Source organism: Monocercomonoides exilis (assembly GCF_001643675.1).
Source record: "Monocercomonoides exilis strain PA203 chromosome Unknown scaffold33-1116896, whole genome shotgun sequence".
Lineage (NCBI taxonomy): Eukaryota > Preaxostyla > Oxymonadida > Polymastigidae > Monocercomonoides > Monocercomonoides exilis.
The window spans coordinates 1,018,012-1,041,796 of record NW_027150578.1 but is presented as its reverse complement, the minus strand read 5'-3'; the positions used below and the strand labels follow the sequence as shown (position 1 = coordinate 1,041,796).

The window sequence follows — 23,785 nt, the reverse complement described above, 5'->3', positions numbered from 1 at the left end:
CCCTCCGCCCAGGAGAGCCTCTCCATTTTTAAATGTTGTGTCAATAACATTCAAAACGCTTTCTGAGTGCAACATCTCAAAATAGATGCAACTTCCTTTTTTCGATTTTGGCGATTTCACTGAATCAAATAAACACTTCGAAATAGAAATCATGACTTTCTCTTCTGTACAACTGCAAGCTTCTAGAAAAGCAGGACCATCAGAATTCCGTTCCATCTGATTTATTTCGCTTTTCTCTAATGTGAACGAAGATGGAAGTTTCAGTGCACATTCTTTTTGCAATTTCGCATCACAAATGGTTAATCCATAAATTTTTGATATTACGACACCTTCAGAAATATGCAGTTAATTTGCTTTGTTTTGATAATAATAGTCTGACAAGAACTCAAGTTCGTCAATCAAGATTTTCCCATCAGTTATTCTCAAAAACGAAAATGTGGTGTAGTCATCTGTCCGTTCATTAATTCTCATATCACAATCTCTTATAGTCAGATCCCCTTGAGCTCCTTTTGAAAGAATAATTGCTGATTCTTCTTCAACACCTTTAGATGAAAATTGCTTTGCCTTATAAAGATTAAGATCGAACTTCAAATGTTCGAGTTTCAAGGTTTTTTCATTAATCATATGAAATTTTCCTTTCTCCGCCAACTCTTTCAATTTAAATGAAATATTTCGTTGAATTCTTTGTTTTGACACCGTTGTTAATGTTAAGCTGAAATCTTTGTTAAATAAAAATCCATAAGGTATTTCTGCAGAATCAACAATCTTTAAAGTTTTTGCTTCGCGCCCCTTTTTCATTTGCTCTATTCCCTTTCCTATTGTTTTGCATGGATCCCTTTCTGTTCCGCAATCCTGAAGATAATCGTCTCCTTTCTCAGAGACAAAAATAACTTCTGATGCTGATGTATATGTTCGAATCCCAGCACCAATGAACTTAGAGGAAATGCATATATGGAAACAAGTCAAAATAATAAGAAATGAGTTCATTGTTCGAATTGATAATGAAATAAAAGATCAATAACTGCATAAAAAATAAAGTTTTATAAGTGATGAATTTTGGGGAAAATGATTATCATTGTTTATTATCTGTAATCTATCAATGAAAAAAAATCATCCTCTTGGAATTATTGTTTCTTCAAAACACCATTGTTGATATTTTTGAAGATTTTTCTAGAAAATACACAATATAAAGTACTATTCATGGTTAATCACAACTTTAAGTAACATTCAGAAACTCGTTTTTTTTCGGATTTTTTGTGATAGAATGATTTAATATCAAATAGTAAAACATGCTAGGGGTGAATTTTCCATATTTAGAATAATTTTTTTTTTAATGAAAATAATCAAATTTTCGAAAGTATTATGGTTTTGATCAAACTTATTACTGATTATTTAAAATGAAACCAACTTTAATAAAGAATTATTTTAATAAATTTTATATAATTCTAAGCTTTCCTTTTTTATTATATAAAAAGAAAATCACAAAAGTTCTCAATTCATTTTTATATTTATTATTTTCACCTTTCATCTTGCTCAATCATTGAAACACACGTTTTTGATGTGTGAAAAAGTGTTTTTTGATTGAAACCTTAACCCTATTAATAAAAAAATGAATAAAAATAAAATGCAAACCTTTAAACCTAATATTTCGATTCGAAGGAAAACCCTAAAGCAGAACGAAACCCGAGAAGTTCATTTTCACTTCATTTTATAACTAAAAAGTTTACAAAACATTCAAATATGAACTTCAAACTTCTTTAATTCACTTCATTTGAATCGAAAGTTTTTTTTTAACAAATTAAGTTTTACCAAATAATGAAATTTCCAAAAATCGTTCAATTTTCAAACAAAAAATTTTCGAAAATACTTTTGATCATAACCAAAATATTTTCGTAAATTTAATTTTTTCATAAAAAAAAAATTATTCTAAATATGGAAAATTCACCCCTAGCATGTTTTACTATTTGATATTAAATCATTCTATCACAAAAAATCCGAAAAAAAACGAGTTTCTGAATGTTACTTAAAGTTGTGACTTGCCGCTTCATATTTTTTGTTTATACAATGCAACGATTCCAAAATTTTAATGATTTGTCGAAGAAAACAAAAGCGAATTTGGACAAATGAAAACTTAAAAATTCATTTTCATTGATCTTTCCGATAATCAATCGATTAATAAAATTTTGTTTAGTGAGCAATTGAAAATAGTCGATTCCATTACAGTTTGTTAAAGAAACAACAAGAAATAAAAACCAGAACTATATTGATTTGACTATTAATGAAATACAGTCAAAACCGGATATAATCACATCGGTTTTTGCACAACTTTTTGTGACTATAACCGATTGTGATAATATCAGATGCTGTTTAACACACACATAAATAAAAATAAAAATTAATAAATTAATTAATGAATTTTGAGTTAATTATTCCATTTCTGAAAATTTTTCATAAAAACGCATTTTTCACTTTCGAAATTAATTTTTTTCATTAATACACATTATTTTGACTTTTTTGAGCATATTTTTAGATAATGCGAAAAATTGAAATTTTTGTTCAAATAATAAATTTGCATTGAAAAAATCACCAATAACAATAAAAAATGTTAACATTCATTTTCAGCCCTGCGATTAAAAGCGATGGAAAATGAAAGAAAACCAAGCAAAAAATGTCGGTGTATCGAAAAATGTGACAATAAACGATTTTGATTATCTTCCTTGTGAGTATATCCGGTTTAGACTGTATTTTGTTTGAAATTATTATTATTTATGCTTGTTAAATAATTTTCAATGTTGTTTCAATTTTTGTTTTTGTTAAAGTTATTGTCTTCGAGTTTGTTTTTGAAAAAAACTTTTTCGTCGCAGTCATCTTGATGGTCACTTTTCTTATAGGCGGACACTTTCCAAATGGCCGGGCAGCAGACTTTTCTCAGCAGCTAATGATTGTTGATTTTAGATCTTTTCCCACATCGCTTGTCAAATGAATATGAGTACATGCAGTTTGCCAAGAATGAAGAATTCTTATGAACTCATTTTTTAAAAATATATTTTGTTTTTCGGAGAAACACAAAGGAATTTGTTTTTCCGAAATTTTCCGAAAAACAAAATATATTTTTAAAAAATGAGTTCATAAGAATTCTTCATTCTTGGCAAACTGCATGTACTCATATTCATTTGACAAGCGATGTGGGAAAAGATCTAAAATCAACAATCATTAGCTGCTGAGAAAAGTCTGCTGCCCGGCCATTTGGAAAGTGTCCGCCTATAAGAAAAGTGATCATTCAAAAGTTAATTAATAATAATTCAAACAAAGGAGACATTTTATTATGCATCTTCTACATCCTAAACAGTTGATTATTTTCTAAGAAAAAATAACAATTTCATTTTATGAGAATCGTTTAAATTTTATGCTCTATAAATAAATACCGCTTCACTTCATCAAACATATGAATTTCCAAAAAAAAATTTTTTTTTTAATTCCTATGAAAACATAAAAATTTTTCATTTTTAACACAAAAATATTTTTTTGTTTTGATGCAAATTTATTATTTTGAAAGAAAAAACTATTATTTCCTTTGAAAAACTATTAATTTTATTGCAAAAATTCTCTTTACGAATTATTTTTGGTGTACAAAATCAAAAAAAAAATATTTTTCATAAACTTTAAATTAGAAAAAAAAAAGCTAATCAAAATAATAAAATTCATTGTAACATATCACATTCATTGTAAACAGTGTTAATATAAATTTTTCTTTTTGATAAAAGGCAACGAAGCTGGGACTTGTCTTCTTGTTGATGGAGCAACAACCAATTGAGGTGGAGAGAAAGAAAATGAGGTAGCACCAAAACTTTGTTGTTTTGATGAGCGCAACTCCTTTTGAAGAGGAAAAGAACCATATAAAGATGCAGAAGGTTGAGACCCCGAGGTGTGTGATGTTGGGGCTGTGGTGAGTGTGGTGAAAGGCTCAAGAAAACGAAGATACGACGAACTTTCTTCGCGAAATGCAGTTTTTGCAGAAGCGCTGGGTGGAGATAAAGATGAAATAGAAATAGGAAATGTGATAGGTGAAGGCATTGAAGTGGAAGACAGCTGCTTTGGCGAAATGGAAATGGGCGACTGTGAATGCATAGACAAGTCAGAATGAATAGTTGAGGAAGATTGTTGTAATGCCAATGACTGCGATTGTGATAGAGGCTGTGATGGAGAGGGAGATGGAGAGGGTGACTGTGACAAGGGCTGTGACTGAGAGGCATGTTGTGAAGGCACATTATCAGATAAATCTGCATTGTAAGTGATGTGTGCAGAAGTGCTTGATTGTAATGAAGGAGCCAAAGATAATGAATGTTGCGATGAAGTGATGACTGATATTCTATTTGAAGTGGATAGCGAGGGAGAATTAGGTGCCAGTGAATCCATAGAAAATGGTGGAGTGGATTGGAGTGGAGAGTCTTCTTCAGAAAGAGGATCAATTTCTTCAGGTGTGCAGTTGGCAGATCCAGAAAAACGAGATGTAATGTATTTTTCACTGGGACTCAACAGACACGACTGCAATACACAATTTGGAGGTGATGGAGACGAAGACAGCCGAAGACGTTTTTGTTCTGTGTATTTTGGAGAAGGCGAAGATGCAATTATTCTGTTGAGCTCTTTTTGCTTTGTCATTTTGTCGTCAAATAAAATGTTTTCTTCTATTTTCTTTTCATTTTCAGATTTGTCTTTCTTTCTGTCTTTGCTTTCTCGAAGTTCTTCTTCTTTCTTCTCCCACTCGTTTTTCAATGATATGCTTCCCACTCTTTGGCTGTTCTGCAAATACCTGACATCTTCAGTGCTCCCTTGTGGCTGGTCAGGTGGTGCAGATTTCTCGAGAGGCGAAGAAGACACCAAAGGAGAGCAGCGAAGCGAGCGATGAGAAGGCAGTGGGGTTGTGTTGGAAGCAGACGATGAGAAAAGAGAAGGCGAGCGTGTTGGAGAAAGTGGATGAGTGCGGACGTTGTTGAGAGAAGACTTTAAGAGAGGGAGAGAAGGAGAGAGATGCTGAAAGACGGATGGAGGAGAAGACACTGCAAGTGGTGTTGTGGCTGATGTGGCTGATGACTGAGAAGACGGCTGGGATGATTGCTGTTCCTCTGTAGAAGCACTGCGCCGAGTGAGTACGGGCTGTTTGGCAGAGAAGAAGAAGGAGAACACAGACGAAGGAGAACTGGGAATTGGAGTGAGGGGAGACAAAGGAGTCATCAGAGAAGGAGAAGAAGGAGAGCATGGAGAAGGAAGAGGGGTGGGGCTATGGATGTGGCTGACTGGTGTGTGCATAAGGGAAAGGGAAGGTGTGAGTGAAGGCGACAGAAATGGTGAAGTGGATGAAGAAGGCTCGTCTATTTCTTCGCAGTCCATAAATCCTTTTGCGGAGCAGATGTCTCCGTCAGCCAGACTGCTTCTTTCAAGAAGAGAATCACCATCTTTGTTGTTCTGACTCGGAGAATTGCTGAAGAAACTGTAGTTTCTGCACTCTTTCCTCAGCCGTTTGCGCTCTCCTTCTCGCAGCTCCTTCAAAATGTGTGGACGCTCTTTCTTTTGCTTCTCTTCTTCTTCTGCATCACCTTCTGAACCCTCTTCTCTGTTTATCTTCCGCTTTGCCCCAAGAAATTCTTCTGTATCGTTTTCATCGAATGCATCCATTGTTTCCTTGTCTGCTCTTTCGTCTGTAAACGAATCTTTTTGGTCTTTTTCTTCATTTTCTGTGATATTTGCTTTCTTCGTTGTACTTTTTGTTTCAGCATCCTGTTCTTCATCATTCATCGATTTGTTTCCAACTTCATTTTCCTTCGCATCAGCTTTCTCTCTCTTTCTCTCGTCTTCCTTTGGATCACTCATCTTTCCGTGTATTGCCACGTGTCTCTTTCCGAGTGGTGTCAATGTGAATGGATCGAGTTCCCCCAGAGACACAAGAAATGCTTTGCGATTGCTGAAAAAGGGACCCAAGAAATCATACGGCTGCCGATACGATTGAGAGAAGAAAGGAGCTGACAAAGACGGACCAACAGACGACATCGATGAAGAAGGCGATGAATAAGATGAAGACAAAGCAGGAAAAAGAGTTGAAGGAAATAGTGATGATTGCTGCTTTCCTTTTAGAGGAGCAAGCGACGATGATGCGGAAGGATCACTTCTGTCAGAGGAGTTTGCCTGTCGTTCTTTTTCCTTCCGAAGCCTTTCTGTCTCACACACACTTCCATCCTCCATCGGCTGCAACCATCTCAGTCTGCGTGTTTTAGGGCAGAACACTGTCTGATGCTTGAATGTTAGTAAAGCCATGTGAAATTGAAGAGGATATGATGATGGAATATCAGAGGAGGAAGTAGACAATGAAAGAGGAGAAGAGGAAGGAGATGAAATATACTGCATTGATGCATTCGCTGCATGTATCTGTGGTATTTTCAGTTTTGATGAAGGTGATGAAGCAGAAACATATGAAGGAAGAGCTGCCATAATCTGTATATATGTGAGAAAAATGAGTGAAATTTTTAGTGAGAAAAAAATTAAAACCCATTCATACATTTTCTTCTGTTTTATAAGTCTTCACTAACTTGTAAGCAGTTTTAATTCCCATTCCTCGAAGTGACGGAAGATAATCACATCCTGATAAAATGCACATCATTTGGAATTGTTCTTGGGAGAGCGATCCCAATTCGTACTCCCGCAGCTCTCCTCTCCTAGTAAAATCAATGAATTGTCCATAACCAGTTTTATCAAGTTTAACGATTACTTTTTCAACACCAAAAGCTAGTAGATCTGAATCTTCAGTGATTACTGCTGATGCCAGACCAGAAAAATACAAATATGCAAGCTGTGCATCTGCTTCATACGGAGCAACAATGTATTGAAGATTTTCTTTTCGAAGAGCCCTTATAACTTCGTAAGCCATCGTCGGAGTTATATCAACACTTCTCTGAAAAAGTTGTTCAGCTCCAATTTTATTTCCAGCACGCATCAACTGTTGCGCTTTCAATAAGTTGTACTTACGCGATGTTGCACGTTCCCTCTCTTTGCCTTCTTTTGCAGGAAGATGACGTCCGTCAAAAACAAGAATTGGTGTGACACCATTCTGTCTCAACAAATCAACACGTGCCATACAAAACTTCACAAAATAATCTGTTGGAACATTTTGACAAATTTCAGATGCGCATCTACTTCCAGCTTTATGAAGCCAACAATAAGTATCAACTGCAATTGTCTGTCCAGCAAATTCCGAAAGATGTTTTGTTTCTACGATGCCAGTAAGAATTTGCAGCAAATTGTGAATTCCCATTCAAAGTTTCCATGCAAATTTATGTGAAAATTTGGCACTTTATTCGAGAAATAATTCAAGTAATAAAGATCCGGACCCCACAATTTGTTAAAATGATAACTCTTATTGTCTAATTAACACCAAATCAAATCATAAAAATAAAAAAATTTAAAATATTTCACTGAAAAGGAATTAATAATTCATGTATAATTCAATTTCCCCATAACAATAAAATATATTATGTAAATTATGTAAAAAATAAAATTAATTAGTTGAAATTGCATAGATAGAGTTTAAAGTTTCTACTTCTTTTGGAGTTAAAGATTTACATAAGTTTGGCCAGGAGCCTGCCTTTCTGCATTCAGCTTCCAAATATTTCAAAATAGCACTTATCTGCTCGTGAATCAATCTTTGTTCAGCTGAAATAGAGGCAGATGAAGGAGTTGTGGATGACGAAGCAGAAAGAGAAGGAGGCATCGATGAATTGCCTTTCATTGTCACAGAATTTGAGATGGACAGAAGACATTGTATTAACATGGTCAGATCAGCAGCAGCGAAGGGGTTGATTTTGGTAGAAGTGATGATGCTGATGAAGCCGATGATGCAGTTGATGTGGATGGGAGTGAAGGAGTCCTGTGTGTATATCTTCATCGCATACAGCAGCTGGAGGGCAAACGAAGGCCAGCTCCGGAGAAAAGAGAGGGAAGCCAACGAAGAAGGATTGAGGATGGCGTTTGCGACGCTGTCAGGGAAGAAGCGAGCGAGCTGGCAGAGACACTCAGCCACAGCCACGCCGAAGAAGAAGGCGCGATGATGGAAATCGACTGGAGCGAGGTCTCTTTTGTCGTATGCAGAAGGCGGAGTGGGGAGAGGAGAGGAAGGGACGGGGGAGACGTAGAAGAGGAGAGGGACGAGGGAGTGGAGGAGACGAGGCAGAACAGGCTCTAGGAGCTCCTTCTGCCCCGCCGCCACGACAATCGACGACAGCGCGGTGACTGCGAATTTGGCGAGGCAGAGGGCGTCGTGTGTGGCGATGGAGGTCAAATTGAAGTCCATCTTCACCAAAAGCGGCTGGGGCGTCTCTCTGCGGATGATGTGGCCAGGGACGATGTTCAGCAGCACAGACGGGAACGTCTGGGCGAGGATGGTTGTGCTTGTGGCTGCGACAGATTCGGGAGAAGGGGCAGGGAAGGGGAGCTTGCTGGGCTGGGTGAGCCAGCTGGGAGAGAGAGGGGCAGTGAGAGAAGAAGGATGCTTCTCAGCCAGAGTGCTGATGACACTGAACAGCGACATCAGAACAGACGGATTGCGGCTGTGGAATGCAGAAAAGAAGTTGACGAGGAAAGTGGTCTTGCAGAAGAGCACATTCACAACTGTCTCACTCTTCGACGAGGAGATGAAGGCGAGTAGCATCTCAAAGCACGAGGTGACTGATGGATTTTCGTTTTCGTGCACTGCCTCGTCGCTGAAGTCGATGAAAGGCGATGCAGACGACGCCAGCTGTGCCTGTGCCAATCTCATCAGCTCAAACTTCTCCTGCTGCAGGGCAAGGTTGATAGTCCCCACTGCTCTCTGCAGTGGATACAGGATAAGATTCTGAATAGCTTCACCCTCGACAGTTGTGATGAGGGTGGAGAAGACAGACAGAATGTGCGGCGTGACAAGCTGGTCGGTCGGCGGGAACACCTTCCACATTTTGATCAGCAGCTCCACAATCATCTTGAGATACTCAGCCGAGCGGAACAGCGACGCCGCAGAAGATATCAGCGCATTCATCATCAGACACAAAATGCGCTGGTTGCGCTTCTCGTACTTTTGAACAGCCAAATCGATGTTCCTCAGGAAGCCGTCCACATACGGCCGTATTCTGCTGTGTGCAGTGCTGATCAGGTCAGTCAATGCGCTGCATGCAGACCGCTCAACCTCTTTGTTCTCGTCCAGCATGCCTGCCACCAGCGCGTTGATTGCCTGGCCAAACAGGGTTCTGTCTGGCGCACGGGCAAGTGGCAGCCCCCGGCTCTGCTGGATGGCCTTCTCTTCATCGTGCAGCCCCATCTGCTCGTCCTCTGGCTCGACTGGGCCACACAGCCACGTCGAATACTCTCCAATCGCCCAGTGCGCAATGATCCGCACAAACACCTCCTTTTCCTGCGTAAACTGGACCATCCACGGAATCAGCGAGGCAGCCACGTCGCTTGTCTCTTTGGTCACTAGACAGTATTTCCCGAGGATGCCTGCGCAGAAGAGACCAGCCTCGCGGAAGTGCCAGTCCGTCGGGGTGGAGGTGTACAGGCTGCTCAGCACAGGGGCAGCGGTGTTGAATACAGTAACAGGGTGGAAGAAGGACAGATACAGAATCCCCTGCGCACACCTCTTCCGCAGCGAGAATTCGGGAGCCATGTCGTCTTCGTCTTCGTATTCTTCGTCATCCTCATAGATTTCACTGTCACTTCCATATGATTCCTGAGAAGGTGTAGCGTAGCTGCTTTGCATCGCAGACATCCCACTCGCATGAGACGGTGCCATTGTCTTGTCAGAATCTGCAGACATGTTTGAATAGTAGCTCTGCTGGTCAATTGCTGTCATCACAGTGTGCTTCATCAGAACTGGAAGCAATCTGCATTTAAATAGAAAAATGAATACATTCACAGACAAATAAAGAGAAAGAAATAAACATTAAAGCAAAAGAATAAAAATGAAAAATATATTTTTTATAAAAAAAAAGTCATGCCTTGGAATAGCTTTCAGAACAGCATCGTCTTTGAGGAGCAGCTTCCCCAGGCCTTCGACATCTCTCATTCCACATCTGCCAAGCTCCATCACAAACAGCGAGCCAGCCATCTTTTCTATCTCCTTCCCCTTTTCGATCCTGTCTGTGGCAAATGCCAGCAGCGGCTCCAGGTAACTCTTCAGGATGTGTGTCATCTGCCCAGCTTCATTCTTTTCCATCGGAAACTCAACTAGCGCTGTGAAACAGTCCATCACCTCACACAACACAGCATCGTCGTCACTCCCCGCCGAATCAAATAGCGTCTGAAGATAATTGCTCTGTGCAACGCTGTCAAATACTCGAGGTGCAACTTCACTGAACCGCCTCAGCGAACGAAGGGCTGTGACAATAATCTGAGGTGTGTTTGCTATTGTAATACCATCGGCATTTGTTGACATTCGACGCCCCAGCGGAAATAAGTTGGTTGCAATTGTTTTTGTCAGTCTTAAAAACGCAAAGTCAAAAAAATAAAAAATTGAGAAAGAAGTTAACAAGTTCAAATTTTAAATAAAATACCCTTCCATTGCTGGTGCGTTAAACGAATTCGAGTTGTCTTCAATGATAAACCAAAAGCATGTAGCTGCTGCTTGTGAAGTCGCATTTATGCCTCCAATCCTCATAATTTCAAGTAATTTTGCAATTATATTAAGCGAATTTTGTATTCCTATTTTTTGAATATTTAAAAAAATTGCATAAAAAAATATTTTAAAAAAACCTTCCTTCTCAATCAAAGCCGATATCAAGGTTGCAGCATATGTTCTAACAGATTCTTCCTGATCGTTTAAAATTTGCAGTGATTGATCACGAATTGCCTGAAATAATGATGGATCAAATGTATATGTCTTATCCTCCAAAAGTCGTTTAAGTTCTCCCATTGCTTTTTGTCGAACGATGGGGCGAACAGCGTTGTTCGTTGCCACTGCAGCAACATAAAGCGGATAGTTTTGAATTGATTGCTGTGATTGACGAAGACGCTAAATGGAATATTTCATGTTTCTTCGAAAGTCAAAACAAACAATAAATGCACTTTACAATTTCCATACCATGAATGTTTCTTTCTTTGCTATTTCAACACCTTCTGAGATATCCGTCATCATTTGGAGAACTTGCGTTAAAATACTTGAATCAAGACTTGACTTTTTTGCAACAAGAAACAAAATGTTGTTTGAAAAATCATCCTACTACACACCATAGAATAATGAGAATGCTATATCAATTTGTGTTTCAAAAGAGTTAATCTTGGAAAAAAAAAGAAAAATTAGAAATAAAAAATTTAGATGGTTTATGATCAATTTGTATTTTTTCAACAATTCTTTCAATTGTTCGCGGCTTGTCCATTTGAAGTGAAGAATTCAAAGTAGAATGAAAATAAAATTAAAATATTCAGTAAAAAAAGAAAAATAATCCCAAATTTTTGCAATCATAACTTTCATTGCATATCAAGTTTTCCAGAAAGGCATAGATCAAGAAGTGTTGAACACTCACTAAAGCATTCAGAAGCCCCATCAAACTCTCGTTTGCACATCAAAGAACAGCGTTCATAACCTTCGTTGCACTCTTTTTTCTCAAGTCCATCCACATCTTCGTTTTTGCTTATTTCTTCGGAATGGCTAATTTTGTTTTCTTTCGCTATTTTTCTTCGTTGTTTTCTTTCTTTCTTCTTTTGTTTATCATTTGCAGCATATCTCTTTTGGTACTCAGATGCTTTTTCGTATTCTTCTTCTTCCTCGTCATCATCATCATCTTCGTCGTCATCATCATCTTCATCATCGTCTTCTTTGTCAGATATTATCTTTTTCTCACTTTTCTTTGCTTCCTTTTCGCATTGCTTGATGCATTTTCCTTCATTCTTTTCGCATTTTTCAACAGACTCTGCACTGCCACTGGTGTCAAACAACGCGTCTTTCAAGCAAAGCTCCTTCTCTTCTTTGCAATCATCTTTGCACAGTTCTTTTTCCCTCAAAATCTTTTCCTTTGCATTTTCTTCTGCACCTCCAGCATTTCTCTCTCTTTCTGCCATCTGCTTTCGGAGCGGGCCAACACACGCAGCATACTTCTCATCGCACACAACAAGACAGCGCTTCACCAAAGGCGAACATTCGCTTTTTGTCTTTCCTTCAGCCACACACTCGTCTCCTGCTGCAACACACTCGTCAAAGCACACCGCTTGCTCTGCATCACAGTCTGTCAATGACTCCACCTCTTCGTCTTTTTCGTGTGTCCTGTCAAAATCATTGCTTTTGTTCGATTTTCTTCCCTTTTGCACATTTTGCTTGTTTTGCTCTTCATTTTCTGGAGTTGTGTTGGTAGCGTTCTCTTCGCTCCATCCAAGCTCCTTCAAAAGAGCCAACACATCAATCTCTGCCTCCACACGCGCTTCAAGAATGTTCTTCTCCTCAACGCCGACTGCAATCACTTTGTGTGCTTTGTCTGTCTTGCCATCACTTTCTCCTCCTCCTCCTTCTTCTTCCTTATCTGCATCCTTCTCTTCCTCCTTTTCTTCCTCTGCCGTATACAAATTTCTCCTCGCCCCACTCAAAACGCTTCTTCTCTCTTCCTCTTCCTTCTCATTTGCCTCAATCGTCCCTTTCACTTTCCTGTCTGTGCACTGCAGAAAGCACCGCTCCCTCGTCATCCCACAGCCAGTTATGCATTCCCTCAGGCCTTCGCTGCCAAACTGCACCATCACAGCACGCTTCACCCCCAGACGCACCATCTGCCTCCTTTTCGTCTTTTCTGCCTGTTTTCCTTCGCTCCTGCTGTTTCTTCTGCTCTCGTATCTTTTGTTCCCTTCTCTCCACTCCCTCGCCAGTGTGGTGTGTTTGTCGTCGGCTGACCTGCTTTCGTCTTCGTCGCAGCGGTCGATGCACTTGAGCTCATCTTCGTTGCATCTGTCGGCACACTCTTCGAATGTCCTGTTGATCAGAAGCAGCCTTCGCTCTTTCTTCTTCGCCACTTCATAAAGTGTGTCTGCCACTGACACCGCCACCGCTGCTGTCTTCTTCCGCTCTGCTCTGCCATATCCACTCTTCTTCGCCTGAATGAAATCTTCTTCTTCTTCTTCTTTTCTTTTATTGTCTGCTTCTTCTTCTTCTTCACGGTGCATAGCAGCCAATCTGAAACTGGTGTCCTTCTTTTTGATGTTAATTCTGCATTTGATAACACACTTCTCCTTCAAATGATCACATTCTTTTGTGCCTTCTTCCACACAGCGCTTTCTCCCTTCTTCATCTGACTCATTCTGCCTTTCACACTCCTCTTCCACAGCCTTCACACACTCTGCGTATTCATCTGCACATCCCATTCCACACAGCCCACTCGCCCTTTTCGCTTCGTCTTTGGCTTCTTTTTCTGTCGCTGTTTTGTTCGCCTCTGTGCTCAAAAGCCCCTTGTGCGGATATCTCCTTCGGTTTGGCTTCCCCTCAGTCGGCACTGTTTCTATGTTATTTTTCTCTTCTTGCTCTTTTTTCACCTGCTCTTCTTGCTTCTTCGCTTTTTCCTGTTCATTTCTGGTTTTTTCTTGTTCTTTCTTTGCAGCTTCTTCTCTTCTCTTTGCTTCTTCTTCTTCTTCTTTCTCCTTCCTCTTTTGATCATGCCTTAGATGCTCTTTTCGCTCATCTGCTTCTTTTTGCTCCTTTTCCTTCATCTTTCTCGCCTGCTCTGTCTGTCTCCTCTTTTCTTTGTTCTCATTCTGCTGTGGAATGTCCTTCTCTCTCACAACAGTCCCATTGCTGTCAATGCCATTCTTCTGCTCCCAAACAGCTTGTCTTCGCTCTTCCTCTGCAAACGTCGAAGGCAAAAGATACGAATCTCGGCAGACGCCAAAGCAGTTCTTCATCTCGTCAACACAACTGGGACGATTGCGCTTGTAGCATTCAGACAGACACAGCACGTCTTCACGGGCATCTTCTTTCTCTCTCTGCGTCTCGTCTTCCTCTTCTCCTTCACCTTCTTTGCCTTCTCCTGAAGCATAAGCGCTCTCCCCTTTCTCGTATCTGCTGGTCAGCATCCCTCTCTTTCCCTGCTGCTCTCCTCTGAGCTTTTTGGCCATCTTCATCTTCATCTGCCTCTTCTGGCTTCTTTTGTCGCATTCCAATGAACAGAATTCGTGAAGGTCGTCGTAACAGCGATGGAAGGATCCTTTGCACTGCTTGCGACATTCTTCCATGTTTCTGTCTGCAGCCTCGCTTTCTCTCAAAACAAGGCTGTCGATCCTCTCTTCTTCTTCCTCGTCTTTGTCTTCATCATCATCATCATCTTCATTCCCATTTTCAAACAAAGCTCCTCTTCTTCCACTTCCTCTTTTTGCATCTGAAACAGGTGATTGTGTTCTTCTGATTCGAGAAATGCTTTCTTTGCAGGTGTCTCTGCAGTCAGACCACACCTCATCGCACTCTGCAGCTTGGTCAATCAGACAGCGCCCGACACAAGATTTCTCTTCAGGTGTCTCTATCTCTCGCAGTTGCCTTCTCTTCCCTCGACTTCTTCCTCCTCTTCTGTCAAATATTCCATCTCCTTTTCTTTCTCCATCATCATCACCTCCATCTTCATCGTCCTTCAGACATTTTGCTATGCATTCTTCGGATGCTGCAGACAGACACAAAGCAGAGTTAGCCGTGCACTCTTCTGTGCATCGTGTCTCTGCTGCTTCGGTGATGTTGGATTCATCGCACTCGACAAGACAGCGCTGCCTCTGCGATGTGCATCGTGAGACGCAGTCTGACACACACTCGCGGCATTGCTTCATCTGCGAAGTGGAGTTGGACGAGGACCGATCAACGGCGCAGCTGTCGTTGCAGAGAATCCCGCAGTTTGCGGTGCATCTGTGGTGATCTGTTCATAGAAAGACAAAAAAAAAAAATAATATATTCAACATTTATTTCGTTTATCGTTCATTCATCTGGTAAATGAAGCATTTGCACACCTTCGAAGCATCCGTCCTCACATTTTGAATGATTGAAATTATTACTCGTGTCCTGTTGCTTCACAATAAGGTCTGAAGATAATCCCCATCCAAAAAATGTTGAAGGCTTCTTTACCTGTGACATATAATTAGAAATGTTACTATCATTTGCACAATTTCCGATACATGAAGTGTATGGATCAAGACAAGAAGGTATTTTGTTTACAAAACATCCTCTTTCGCATTGATGAACATCATCTGTCATGTTTGCATTTTGCGTGCTCTTTTTCTGGCGCGTAACTGATGAAGTGCATTCTCGATGACACTCCGTTCTAATATCATTTTCGCAGCTATCAAGTTCTTGCTTGCAGTCAAAAGAACATTCACTGTTCATTCCATTATAATTTTGACCTGTTACAGTACAGTTGACAAAATTTTGAGCACAAGCAGCAAATTGTTCAGAAGAGCATTTCAAAGGTTCAATATTTTTTCCAGAACATTTTTCAATTGCATTTTGTTGGCACTTAACAAGTTCAGCTCGGCATGCCTTGACAATCCCGTAAGAGCAAACATCTTGACAGCTAAGCAAATCCATAGCGCATACATCAATTTCTAAATTAATTTTTATAAAGAAAAATATTTAAACAAGTTATTAACCTTCATATTCACAATGGTTCAGGCATTCAATTGGAAAAGACGAATATGCACATTCTTTTGAACAAAGATCAGTTGTGGAATTTACACATTTCGAAAATGTTGTAACGCATCGATTATTGCATTTTTCTGGCTTGTTTGTAGAGAGATAAGCGGTATTCACCACAGAAAACGTTCGTTTACTTTTTTGTTGTTCTCCATAGTTTGAAGCATTGAAAACAGAAATCAAGAGAATAAAAAGGAAATGCATTTATTAGTAATTTCAGCAAATGCTGAAATATTTACTTTTGTGGAAAAACTGTAGCGTAAAACGCATCACGTCATTTTTTTGAAAAAAAATAATTTATATGATCAATGATTGACAAAAACGATTTCTGTTATATATAACATTCACATCTAATTCAATGTGAAACAAAAGTTAAATTGACTTGCGAGATCTTGAAGGTCGTCCACCAGGGGTGCTTGTCCAATAGACTAAATCTTTCATTGGATATGAATGATGAGATGAATAAGAGGAATAAGTAGGTACAGGGGAGTTGAGGACCTGCTTTTGTTTGTTTGCATTCACACAGACCAATGAAGGATTTATGAGAATCTTCATAATTTATCAAAAAATCATAATTTATGTTAATGTAACATTTTATAAAAACAAACTTTATCTCTTATATGAACCAATGTATTTACAATGCAAGAAGCAATTTTGTGAGAAGAACACTTATTGATACACGTTTGATCCATCCCACACTCCAAATCGCACTCTGTGAACATTCTATCAATGCATTCTTTTTGCTCATTCTTTAATAAATTAAATGAAAAATTTCTAAAAATTTTAGAAAGAATCACAATAATTCAACCTCAAAGGGTTCGAGATCAAGCGCTGTCACTCGATCAATGATATCTTTATTAGGATTATCTGATCGTAATCCAGCTGTGCACAATGGACTATTGAGCCTTGGACGAGTTCTAGTTGGAGAACCACAAAGCCCCCAATGAAAACAAGGAAATAAATCTGCAAGATAAAAATTATTAAATTCAAATCAAAATATAAAAATTTAAATTAGGTTAAAATATTGAATAAAAAAGCATCAAACCTCCACATCCATTCGTAAAAATTGCATCTGCATCCAAGTTATTTAATTTCCATTTTTCAGCAGCCGTTCTTTTTCCGCTTGGCCTCATAAGTCCTGTTCTTCTTGGCCTTTTTAAAAGAGATGTTCTTGTTTCTGTGAAAATGCTACAGTTTCCAGATATTATCTCACCTGCCCAAGCTTTCATTAGTTTTGGAGTTGCTTCTCCAATTGGACAACTTGATAAAACATTCGCTTGACATAATCGAAGGCAGGTTTGCAATTCATTCTGATCCTGAGTAAGGCCCAAGCATGTTTCCTTGCATATTGCTCCTCTATTGGTTAGACAATGGGATAAAGGCTTAATTTGCTTTTCTTCGCAAGATGAAATCTCCATTGGAGCAATAATCTCATATGATGTTGGAGGAGGTGGAATAAAACGCGGTTGCTCATAATCGAATAGAAGCGTGTTTAAAGGCCCTGATAAGCAATGCTGTAAATAAAACTCTGGAATATGGCTGAATATATTGTGGAAAGTTGTAATAAAGCATCTTGCCCATTCATCATTTAAACATTCTTTAATCGAATTTTCAAAAGCAAAGGTTCTATTATTTCCAATTGTCCTAACTATGCAACTGAACAAAAAATAATAGTTGTTAAAATTCGCATAAAAAATTATATCACCGTTTGTATGAAAGTTCTAATGTTTCTTGAGCATATTCTCGCGATGCAGAATCTACGGCATCAAGTTGTAGTTCTGATGCGGCTTTTGAAATGAATAGCACAAGAAGAATCATGAATGATATAAAAAGTGAAACAGCTCGTCAATAAACATGTCATTAAAAAATGTGCTCAAAAGAGTTTCATTAATATTGTATTCGTTCGATTCCTTTTTAACTGTGCATTTTTATGGTTCATTTTTGCACTCTTTTGAAGTAAAAACAAAAATTCGAATTAACCATATATTTCACAGAAAAATAGTTGATTTATTTCGAATAAAAAATGATTCAATAAAATTACTCAATTTGTCGAAGTTTTGAAAATTTTTAGAATCATTGAAATTATTCTCAAAGCAACTCAAATGAAATAGAGAAATAGTAATAATTATTATGGTCAATGAATGAATAATGGAAGAAATTTTTTGCTTTGAAAATTTTGTTCAATTCTTCACTTTCAAATATTTTTCTCATGTTGAAAGTTTTCCATAAATTTTTGCATTGTTGTGGTTGACTTATCGTGACATATTACAGAAAAAGTTTGGAATAAATCTCGGTTTATTTCATAATTGCCAAAAATTTGCCCATGTGAAAACTGGAAAAAGATTAATAGATTTTGTATTGAGCTTTGTAGTGTTGACGAAATAAAATGGATTGATTTTCAATATCGAAGAAATAGGGTGGAATTTTTATCCTAACTTTTTTTTATCCGGACAAAAATTTAAAATTAAAATATCTCAACAAATATTCAATATTAATTTACAGAAATTTGCATAGTTGTATATTATCATATATGACATCTATTCATATGTCTAAATTTTTATGTAAAGTTCCTTTTGTTTAATTTTCAAATAAAATGAAAATTTCATTTTTCGATCAAATTTCTGTTCCCACTCACAAAATTTCTCTGTCATGAATATAAGATCTTGACAATGTTATTATTTTTGTTATTGAGTAGTTTCGTGAGTGGGAACAGAAATTTGATCGGTATATGAAAATTTTACTTTATTTGAGAATTAAACAAAAGGAACTTTTCAAAAAAATTCAGACATATGCAAATTTTTAATAGCAGTGTTGTATATTTTTTGAAATAAATACTTTTTATTTTTGAAAATCCGACTTTTGATGAATTTTTCTATTTTAATAAAACGATTCAATTCATCTTTTATACGCACAACATATTTTTTCCATGATATAAACAATTTAGGTTATTTTTTATTTTTTAGAAATTTGCTTGTCTAGATTGTATGGAAATCCATCATTTTTGAAAAATCATTGTCAAAGGGATAACTTAAAAAATATTTTTGACGAAACTTAACAACATCCAAGTGAATTTAACACATTCATCAATAAATATGATAGTTATGTAAATTTTCTTTATTGATGAAATTTAAAATGCTTCAGTAAAGATTCCATTGAAAAATTTTTTAATTTTTTTATTGAATATTTTTTTGAGTAAAATTTCTAAGAAATTTGAATACCATCGGTGCTTAACCCGCACCCTGGTGCCAAACTCGCCCCCTCTCAATGAAGCATTCTCTTGTTTTTCATTATTATGAACAGAAGAAATAAAAACATTTTAAAAACAATCGAAATTGTGTTAAATAATGAAAGAACAATTATTATTTTTCTTCATCATGTCTTCTTCAAGCTGAATGTTGCTATTTTTTATTTCATTCACATGTTTGATTTTCAGCAAAAATTTGGAAAGTTGATAATTTCAATGTTTCAATAAAGATAAATATTTACAAAATTTCAAACCATACATCTGAAAAGGATTGCTTATGACAGAAACATTAATTTTGATAATTCTGGAGTAATTGATAATTCCAAATTTTGATGACAGAAAAAACAGAATTATCATCATCTCAATTGCACAGAGTTCTGGCAACAAGTGAATATCGCGCGTTCAAATCCCCATCAAAAAAGCTATTAGCGATTCGACAAAATTTCAAAGTGAAATATGCAACTGCAATGAAAGCCAAAGTTATTTCAAAGAACGCTCGAAAACGAGGGATACGAGCGGAGAAAGCAGGAAGAGAGGTCGGAAGGAATGGACATTCACAAACATTCACAGACAACCAGTTGGAAACAATTGAAAACCAAGTTTTGGTTCTTTTGTCTAACCAAACAGTTGTTCGAATTCGTGATGTGCAAAACATGGTTCGTAATATTTATTTTCATGCTTTTTTAACTTTTTTGAATGGTTTAGTGTGTCGATCTGATCGAAAATGATCCAAAATTTAAGAATGAATTGAAAATGATCAAAAAAAATTATGCATACAAATTAATTCAACGAAGCGAAATTTTGAAAGCCGCTATAGCAAGGCCAATAGAAGTTGCAAAAATCAAAGCACAGTCACCAGAAAATATTAGCAGATGATTTTCAGAACTGTCAGCTTTTATTTCAGACTATAACATCACATCATCCGACATATACAATTTCGACGAATCTTCAATCACTTGCGGGGAATCTTCATCAAAATTGGTTGTTTGCTTCAAAGATCAAACTCCTCCATGCGTTCCATCGCCTCCAAAAGAACCGAATGCCACAATTTGCCTCTGTGTCTGCGCTGTCGGATCATCGTTGCCTCGTTTTCTTCTTTTCCCTAAGAAAACTCTCCCGAAAGAGTTTCGTTCTCTTTCATCATTTGATATCAGATATATGGGTGATTCTTTTTGAAAAGTCACAAATGTATAATTTTCAAATAAATCAAAAATTTCATATTTTGATAAATATATTGTTTTCAAATATCAAACTTAACTTAAATGGAATCAAAATCTTGATAATGCTATTTCAAACATTCTTGAGGAGATTTGTGAGCTGAAACAGAAATTTGAGCAAAATATGAAATTTTCGATATGCCTAAATTTTTTTGAAAAGTTCCTTTTATTAAATTTTCAAATAAAGAAAAAATTTCATATTTCGATCAAATTTCTGTTCCCACTCACGAAACTTTTCTTGAATGGATATAATAACATTGTAAAGATTTTATTTTCATGGCAGCAAAATTTGGTGAGCGAGAACAGAAATTTGATCGAAATATGAAATTTTTTCTTTATTTGAAAATTTAACAAAAGGAACTTTTCAAAAAAATTTGGACATATTTTTGAAAATTAAACATTTGTGACTTTTCAAAAAGAATCACCCAAATGGAACTTTTCAAAAAAATTTTGACATAACATGATCAATTGTTGGATTCCATTTATCGCAGAGAAAGTCAAACCAACCAGCTCACATCGTGCCCTTCTGTTGATAGACAATCATTCAACACATAATGATGAATTTGAAATTGAAGCCGCTGAAAAAAAACAACATCATTTTGAAGCGATTCCCACCCAACATGACACACTTACTTCAACCGTGCGATTCCTGTAACTTTTCTCGACTGAAATCAACATTGAACAACAAATTTGTCATTCCATCTCCATTCTCCCTCTCTTCTTATCGAACACAACTCGTAGAAGTTCTTCCTGAAGCCTTGGCAGCTGCATGTTCACCTTCAACAATAAAAGCAGCATTCATAAAGACAGGAGTTTTGCCTGTTGCTGCAGCCCCTGTGCTCTCAAGAGTGGCAGGAGCACCTTTAGAAACATCTGCATTGAAAGAAGATCTTCGTTCTTCGTCTCAAGATTGGTGTGAAGAACTTTTTGGAAGCTATTTTCCACCAAAAAGGCAAAGTGTTTCAGCTTCATCAAAACCATCAGATATTTATACTGCAGAAAAAGCAAACTCAGCAAAATCAACTTCATCGAACATACCGACCTGTTCTTTTCCATCTGATGATCACGAATTAAATTCAACAACAATTATTGAAGATTTGGATAGCTTCGAATTGAAAAAACAATTTGAAGATGCTGAAAAGCATCTTGCATTTCTTCGATCGAAATATAAAGAAATTGAAAATTCAAAAGCTTCTTCGACTTCTTCAACTTTAAAAACAAAGCATTCTCGAAAAGAATTCAACATTCTTTTGTCAAGCTCTTCTTCAAATGAAGATAAAAGAGAAATAAAGCAGAAAAAGAAAAAGAAAATATATGAAATCGTGAACGATGATGTGAGTGGAGGAAGCGATGAGGAAAGAAGAAAAATGGAAAATGAAAAGCCAATTCAAAGAGCAGTTTCACCGGGTTTTAGTAAAAAAGAAATTGAATTTCTCAAAAAATATTATTCTTCTTTGTCATCGTAGTTTCTTTCTATCTATCTTTCTTTTTATAATAGAAAAGTTTGGAACCGCGAAAAGTTGAGATCAATAATGAAAAACAAGTGAATATTGTTTTTGTTGTTCTCACTTCTAGCAACAATGGAGAATACTTTGTTCAAAGTTATTTGAAGATGGATATTTAATTATTTATTAACTTTTGCAGAGCATTTTTATGCAGTCATTTCATTTCAATCATATATTCCTTTTCTTTTTTATAGCAAACATAAAGAAATCTGTAGAAATAATAACAATAATATTTGTGTTTTGCAAAATTGAGAGGGGGCGAGTTTGGCACCAGGGTGCGGGTTAAGCACCGATGGTATTCAAATTTCTTAGAAATTTTACTCAAAAAAATATTCAATAAAAAAATTAAAAAATTTTTCAATGGAATCTTTACTGAAGCATTTTAAATTTCATCAATAAAGAAAATTTACATAACTATCATATTTATTGATGAATGTGTTAAATTCACTTGGATGTTGTTAAGTTTCGTCAAAAATATTTTTTAAGTTATCCCTTTGACAATGATTTTTCAAAAATGATGGATTTCCATACAATCTAGACAAGCAAATTTCTAAAAAATAAAAAATAACCTAAATTGTTTATATCATGGAAAAAATATGTTGTGCGTATAAAAGATGAATTGAATCGTTTTATTAAAATAGAAAAATTCATCAAAAGTCGGATTTTCAAAAATAAAAAGTATTTATTTCAAAAAATATACAACACTGCTATTAAAAATTTGCATATGTCTGAATTTTTTTGAAAAGTTCCTTTTGTTTAATTCTCAAATAAAGTAAAATTTTCATATACCGATCAAATTTCTGTTCCCACTCACGAAACTACTCAATAACAAAAATAATAACATTGTCAAGATCTTATATTCATGACAGAGAAATTTTGTGAGTGGGAACAGAAATTTGATCGAAAAATGAAATTTTCATTTTATTTGAAAATTAAACAAAAGGAACTTTACATAAAAATTTAGACATATGAATAGATGTCATATATGATAATATACAACTATGCAAATTTCTGTAAATTAATATTGAATATTTGTTGAGATATTTTAATTTTAAATTTTTGTCCGGATAAAAAAAAGTTAGGATAAAAATACCACACTTTTTTTTTCTTTTATCATTCTAAGACAATTAAAATAATAGATGAATTGTGAAATAAAAAAAAATTCCAAAATTATTAAGTTATTTCAAAATTACCCAATTATTTTGAAATTGTCTGTGGAAATTTTGAAATTTTTGGGGAATTTTGCAATAACTCAGGTGGACAAAATTTTTCTGTGTAAAAATATGTTATGCATATTCATGAAGTTTTTCAAAACATTTTATCAAAAAATACGCTGCTGTTTTTTTTATAAAAATAAATTGAAAAGACTAATAAAAGATATTTTTTTGTGATTTTTTAAGATAATTCAAATAAAACCTTTTTACGCTACTGTTTTTTGATAAACAATTGGGAAAAAATCACAATAAACGATATTTATTACAATTTCAAACATTTTTTTGAGGGATTTCTTCAAAAAAGAAATTTGAAAATGAAATATCTAAAAAAATAGATCTCATTGATGCATCCCGACAGCACAGTATCTTTTCTTCAATTCCTCCAAGTTCTTGCTTCAATAAAAGAACAGCTTCATTTATGTTTGTCTTCAAACTAACTGTTCAGCCTTTTTTCCTCGTTTTTATTCTTTTTTTTCTCTCATAATTTTTTTCTTCCTTAATATCTATTTCACATTTTTCTTCGAACAGAGTTCATCATCATCATCGTAAGTTAAAAAAAAATCTCTTATGTCCACAAGTTTTTCACATTCAGAGGCTGTCCGTTCCGCAAAATTCATTTTTCATCGTATTTATATCCATCGCTCAAGTTGAGTCAACAATAAGAAACATAAATATTCGTCACAAAATACATTCTGGCTCCAATATATTTTAAAGGTAACATTTGACTCGCTTCCTTGCTGTTTTCCTCTGCATGGAATAAATTGTCCATTTTAAATAATTTGCCTGAATCACGACTTTGGAGAGGATATGGATGGAAATATCTTCACAACAAATAGAACAATATAAAATGCATACATTGAAAATTCTTCATTTCCATTGAAAATATTGATGCTCCACATCATTCTAACAATCAAAATGAATAATTCCAGCTTCCCTAAAAATAAAAC

General features: G+C 36.2%; 6 protein-coding genes across 6 annotated transcripts; 1 reads left to right on the top strand and 5 right to left on the bottom strand.

Moving 5' to 3' along the window:
- Window positions 1-345: 345 nt before the first annotated feature.
- MONOS_7414 (uncharacterized protein) lies at window positions 346-987 on the bottom strand (the record flags this gene model as incomplete). Its single annotated transcript, XM_067877736.1, has 1 exon — window positions 346-987. One exon carries the CDS (start codon window positions 985-987, stop codon window positions 346-348), a length of 642 nt encoding a protein of 213 aa, XP_067724507.1.
- A 2,581-nt stretch (window positions 988-3,568) lies between these two features.
- On the bottom strand, window positions 3,569-7,306 carry MONOS_7415 (Exonuclease 1; the record flags this gene model as incomplete). Its single annotated transcript, XM_067877737.1, has 2 exons — window positions 3,569-6,489; window positions 6,554-7,306. 2 exons carry the CDS (start codon window positions 7,304-7,306, stop codon window positions 3,736-3,738), a joined length of 3,507 nt encoding a protein of 1,168 aa, XP_067724506.1. The 3' UTR covers window positions 3,569-3,735.
- Window positions 7,307-7,392: 86 nt separating this feature from the next.
- MONOS_7416 (putative transportin-1) lies at window positions 7,393-11,247 on the bottom strand (the record flags this gene model as incomplete). Its single annotated transcript, XM_067877738.1, has 6 exons — window positions 7,393-9,902; window positions 10,017-10,499; window positions 10,572-10,719; window positions 10,771-11,029; window positions 11,099-11,191; window positions 11,245-11,247. The coding sequence occupies 6 exons, from the start codon at window positions 11,245-11,247 to the stop codon at window positions 7,550-7,552; spliced, it is 3,339 nt and encodes a 1,112-aa protein (XP_067724505.1). The 3' UTR covers window positions 7,393-7,549.
- Window positions 11,248-11,327: 80 nt separating this feature from the next.
- On the bottom strand, window positions 11,328-15,951 carry MONOS_7417 (uncharacterized protein). The gene is made up of 3 exons (XM_067877739.1): window positions 15,616-15,951; window positions 14,980-15,570; window positions 11,328-14,888 (listed from the first exon to the last, which is right to left on the bottom strand). Exons 1-3 carry the CDS (start codon window positions 15,860-15,862, stop codon window positions 11,485-11,487), a joined length of 4,242 nt encoding a protein of 1,413 aa, XP_067724504.1. The 5' UTR covers window positions 15,863-15,951; the 3' UTR covers window positions 11,328-11,484.
- Window positions 15,847-17,476, bottom strand: MONOS_7418 (uncharacterized protein; the record flags this gene model as incomplete). Its single annotated transcript, XM_067877740.1, has 5 exons — window positions 15,847-16,207; window positions 16,267-16,407; window positions 16,467-16,621; window positions 16,704-17,314; window positions 17,364-17,476. 5 exons carry the CDS (start codon window positions 17,474-17,476, stop codon window positions 16,031-16,033), a joined length of 1,197 nt encoding a protein of 398 aa, XP_067724503.1. The 3' UTR covers window positions 15,847-16,030.
- Window positions 17,477-20,673: 3,197 nt separating this feature from the next.
- MONOS_7419 (putative DDE superfamily endonuclease) lies at window positions 20,674-21,585 on the top strand (the record flags this gene model as incomplete). The annotated part of the gene is made up of 1 exon (XM_067877741.1): window positions 20,674-21,585. The coding sequence occupies one exon, from the start codon at window positions 20,674-20,676 to the stop codon at window positions 21,583-21,585; it is 912 nt and encodes a 303-aa protein (XP_067724502.1).
- Between the last annotated feature and the right edge of the window lie 2,200 nt (window positions 21,586-23,785).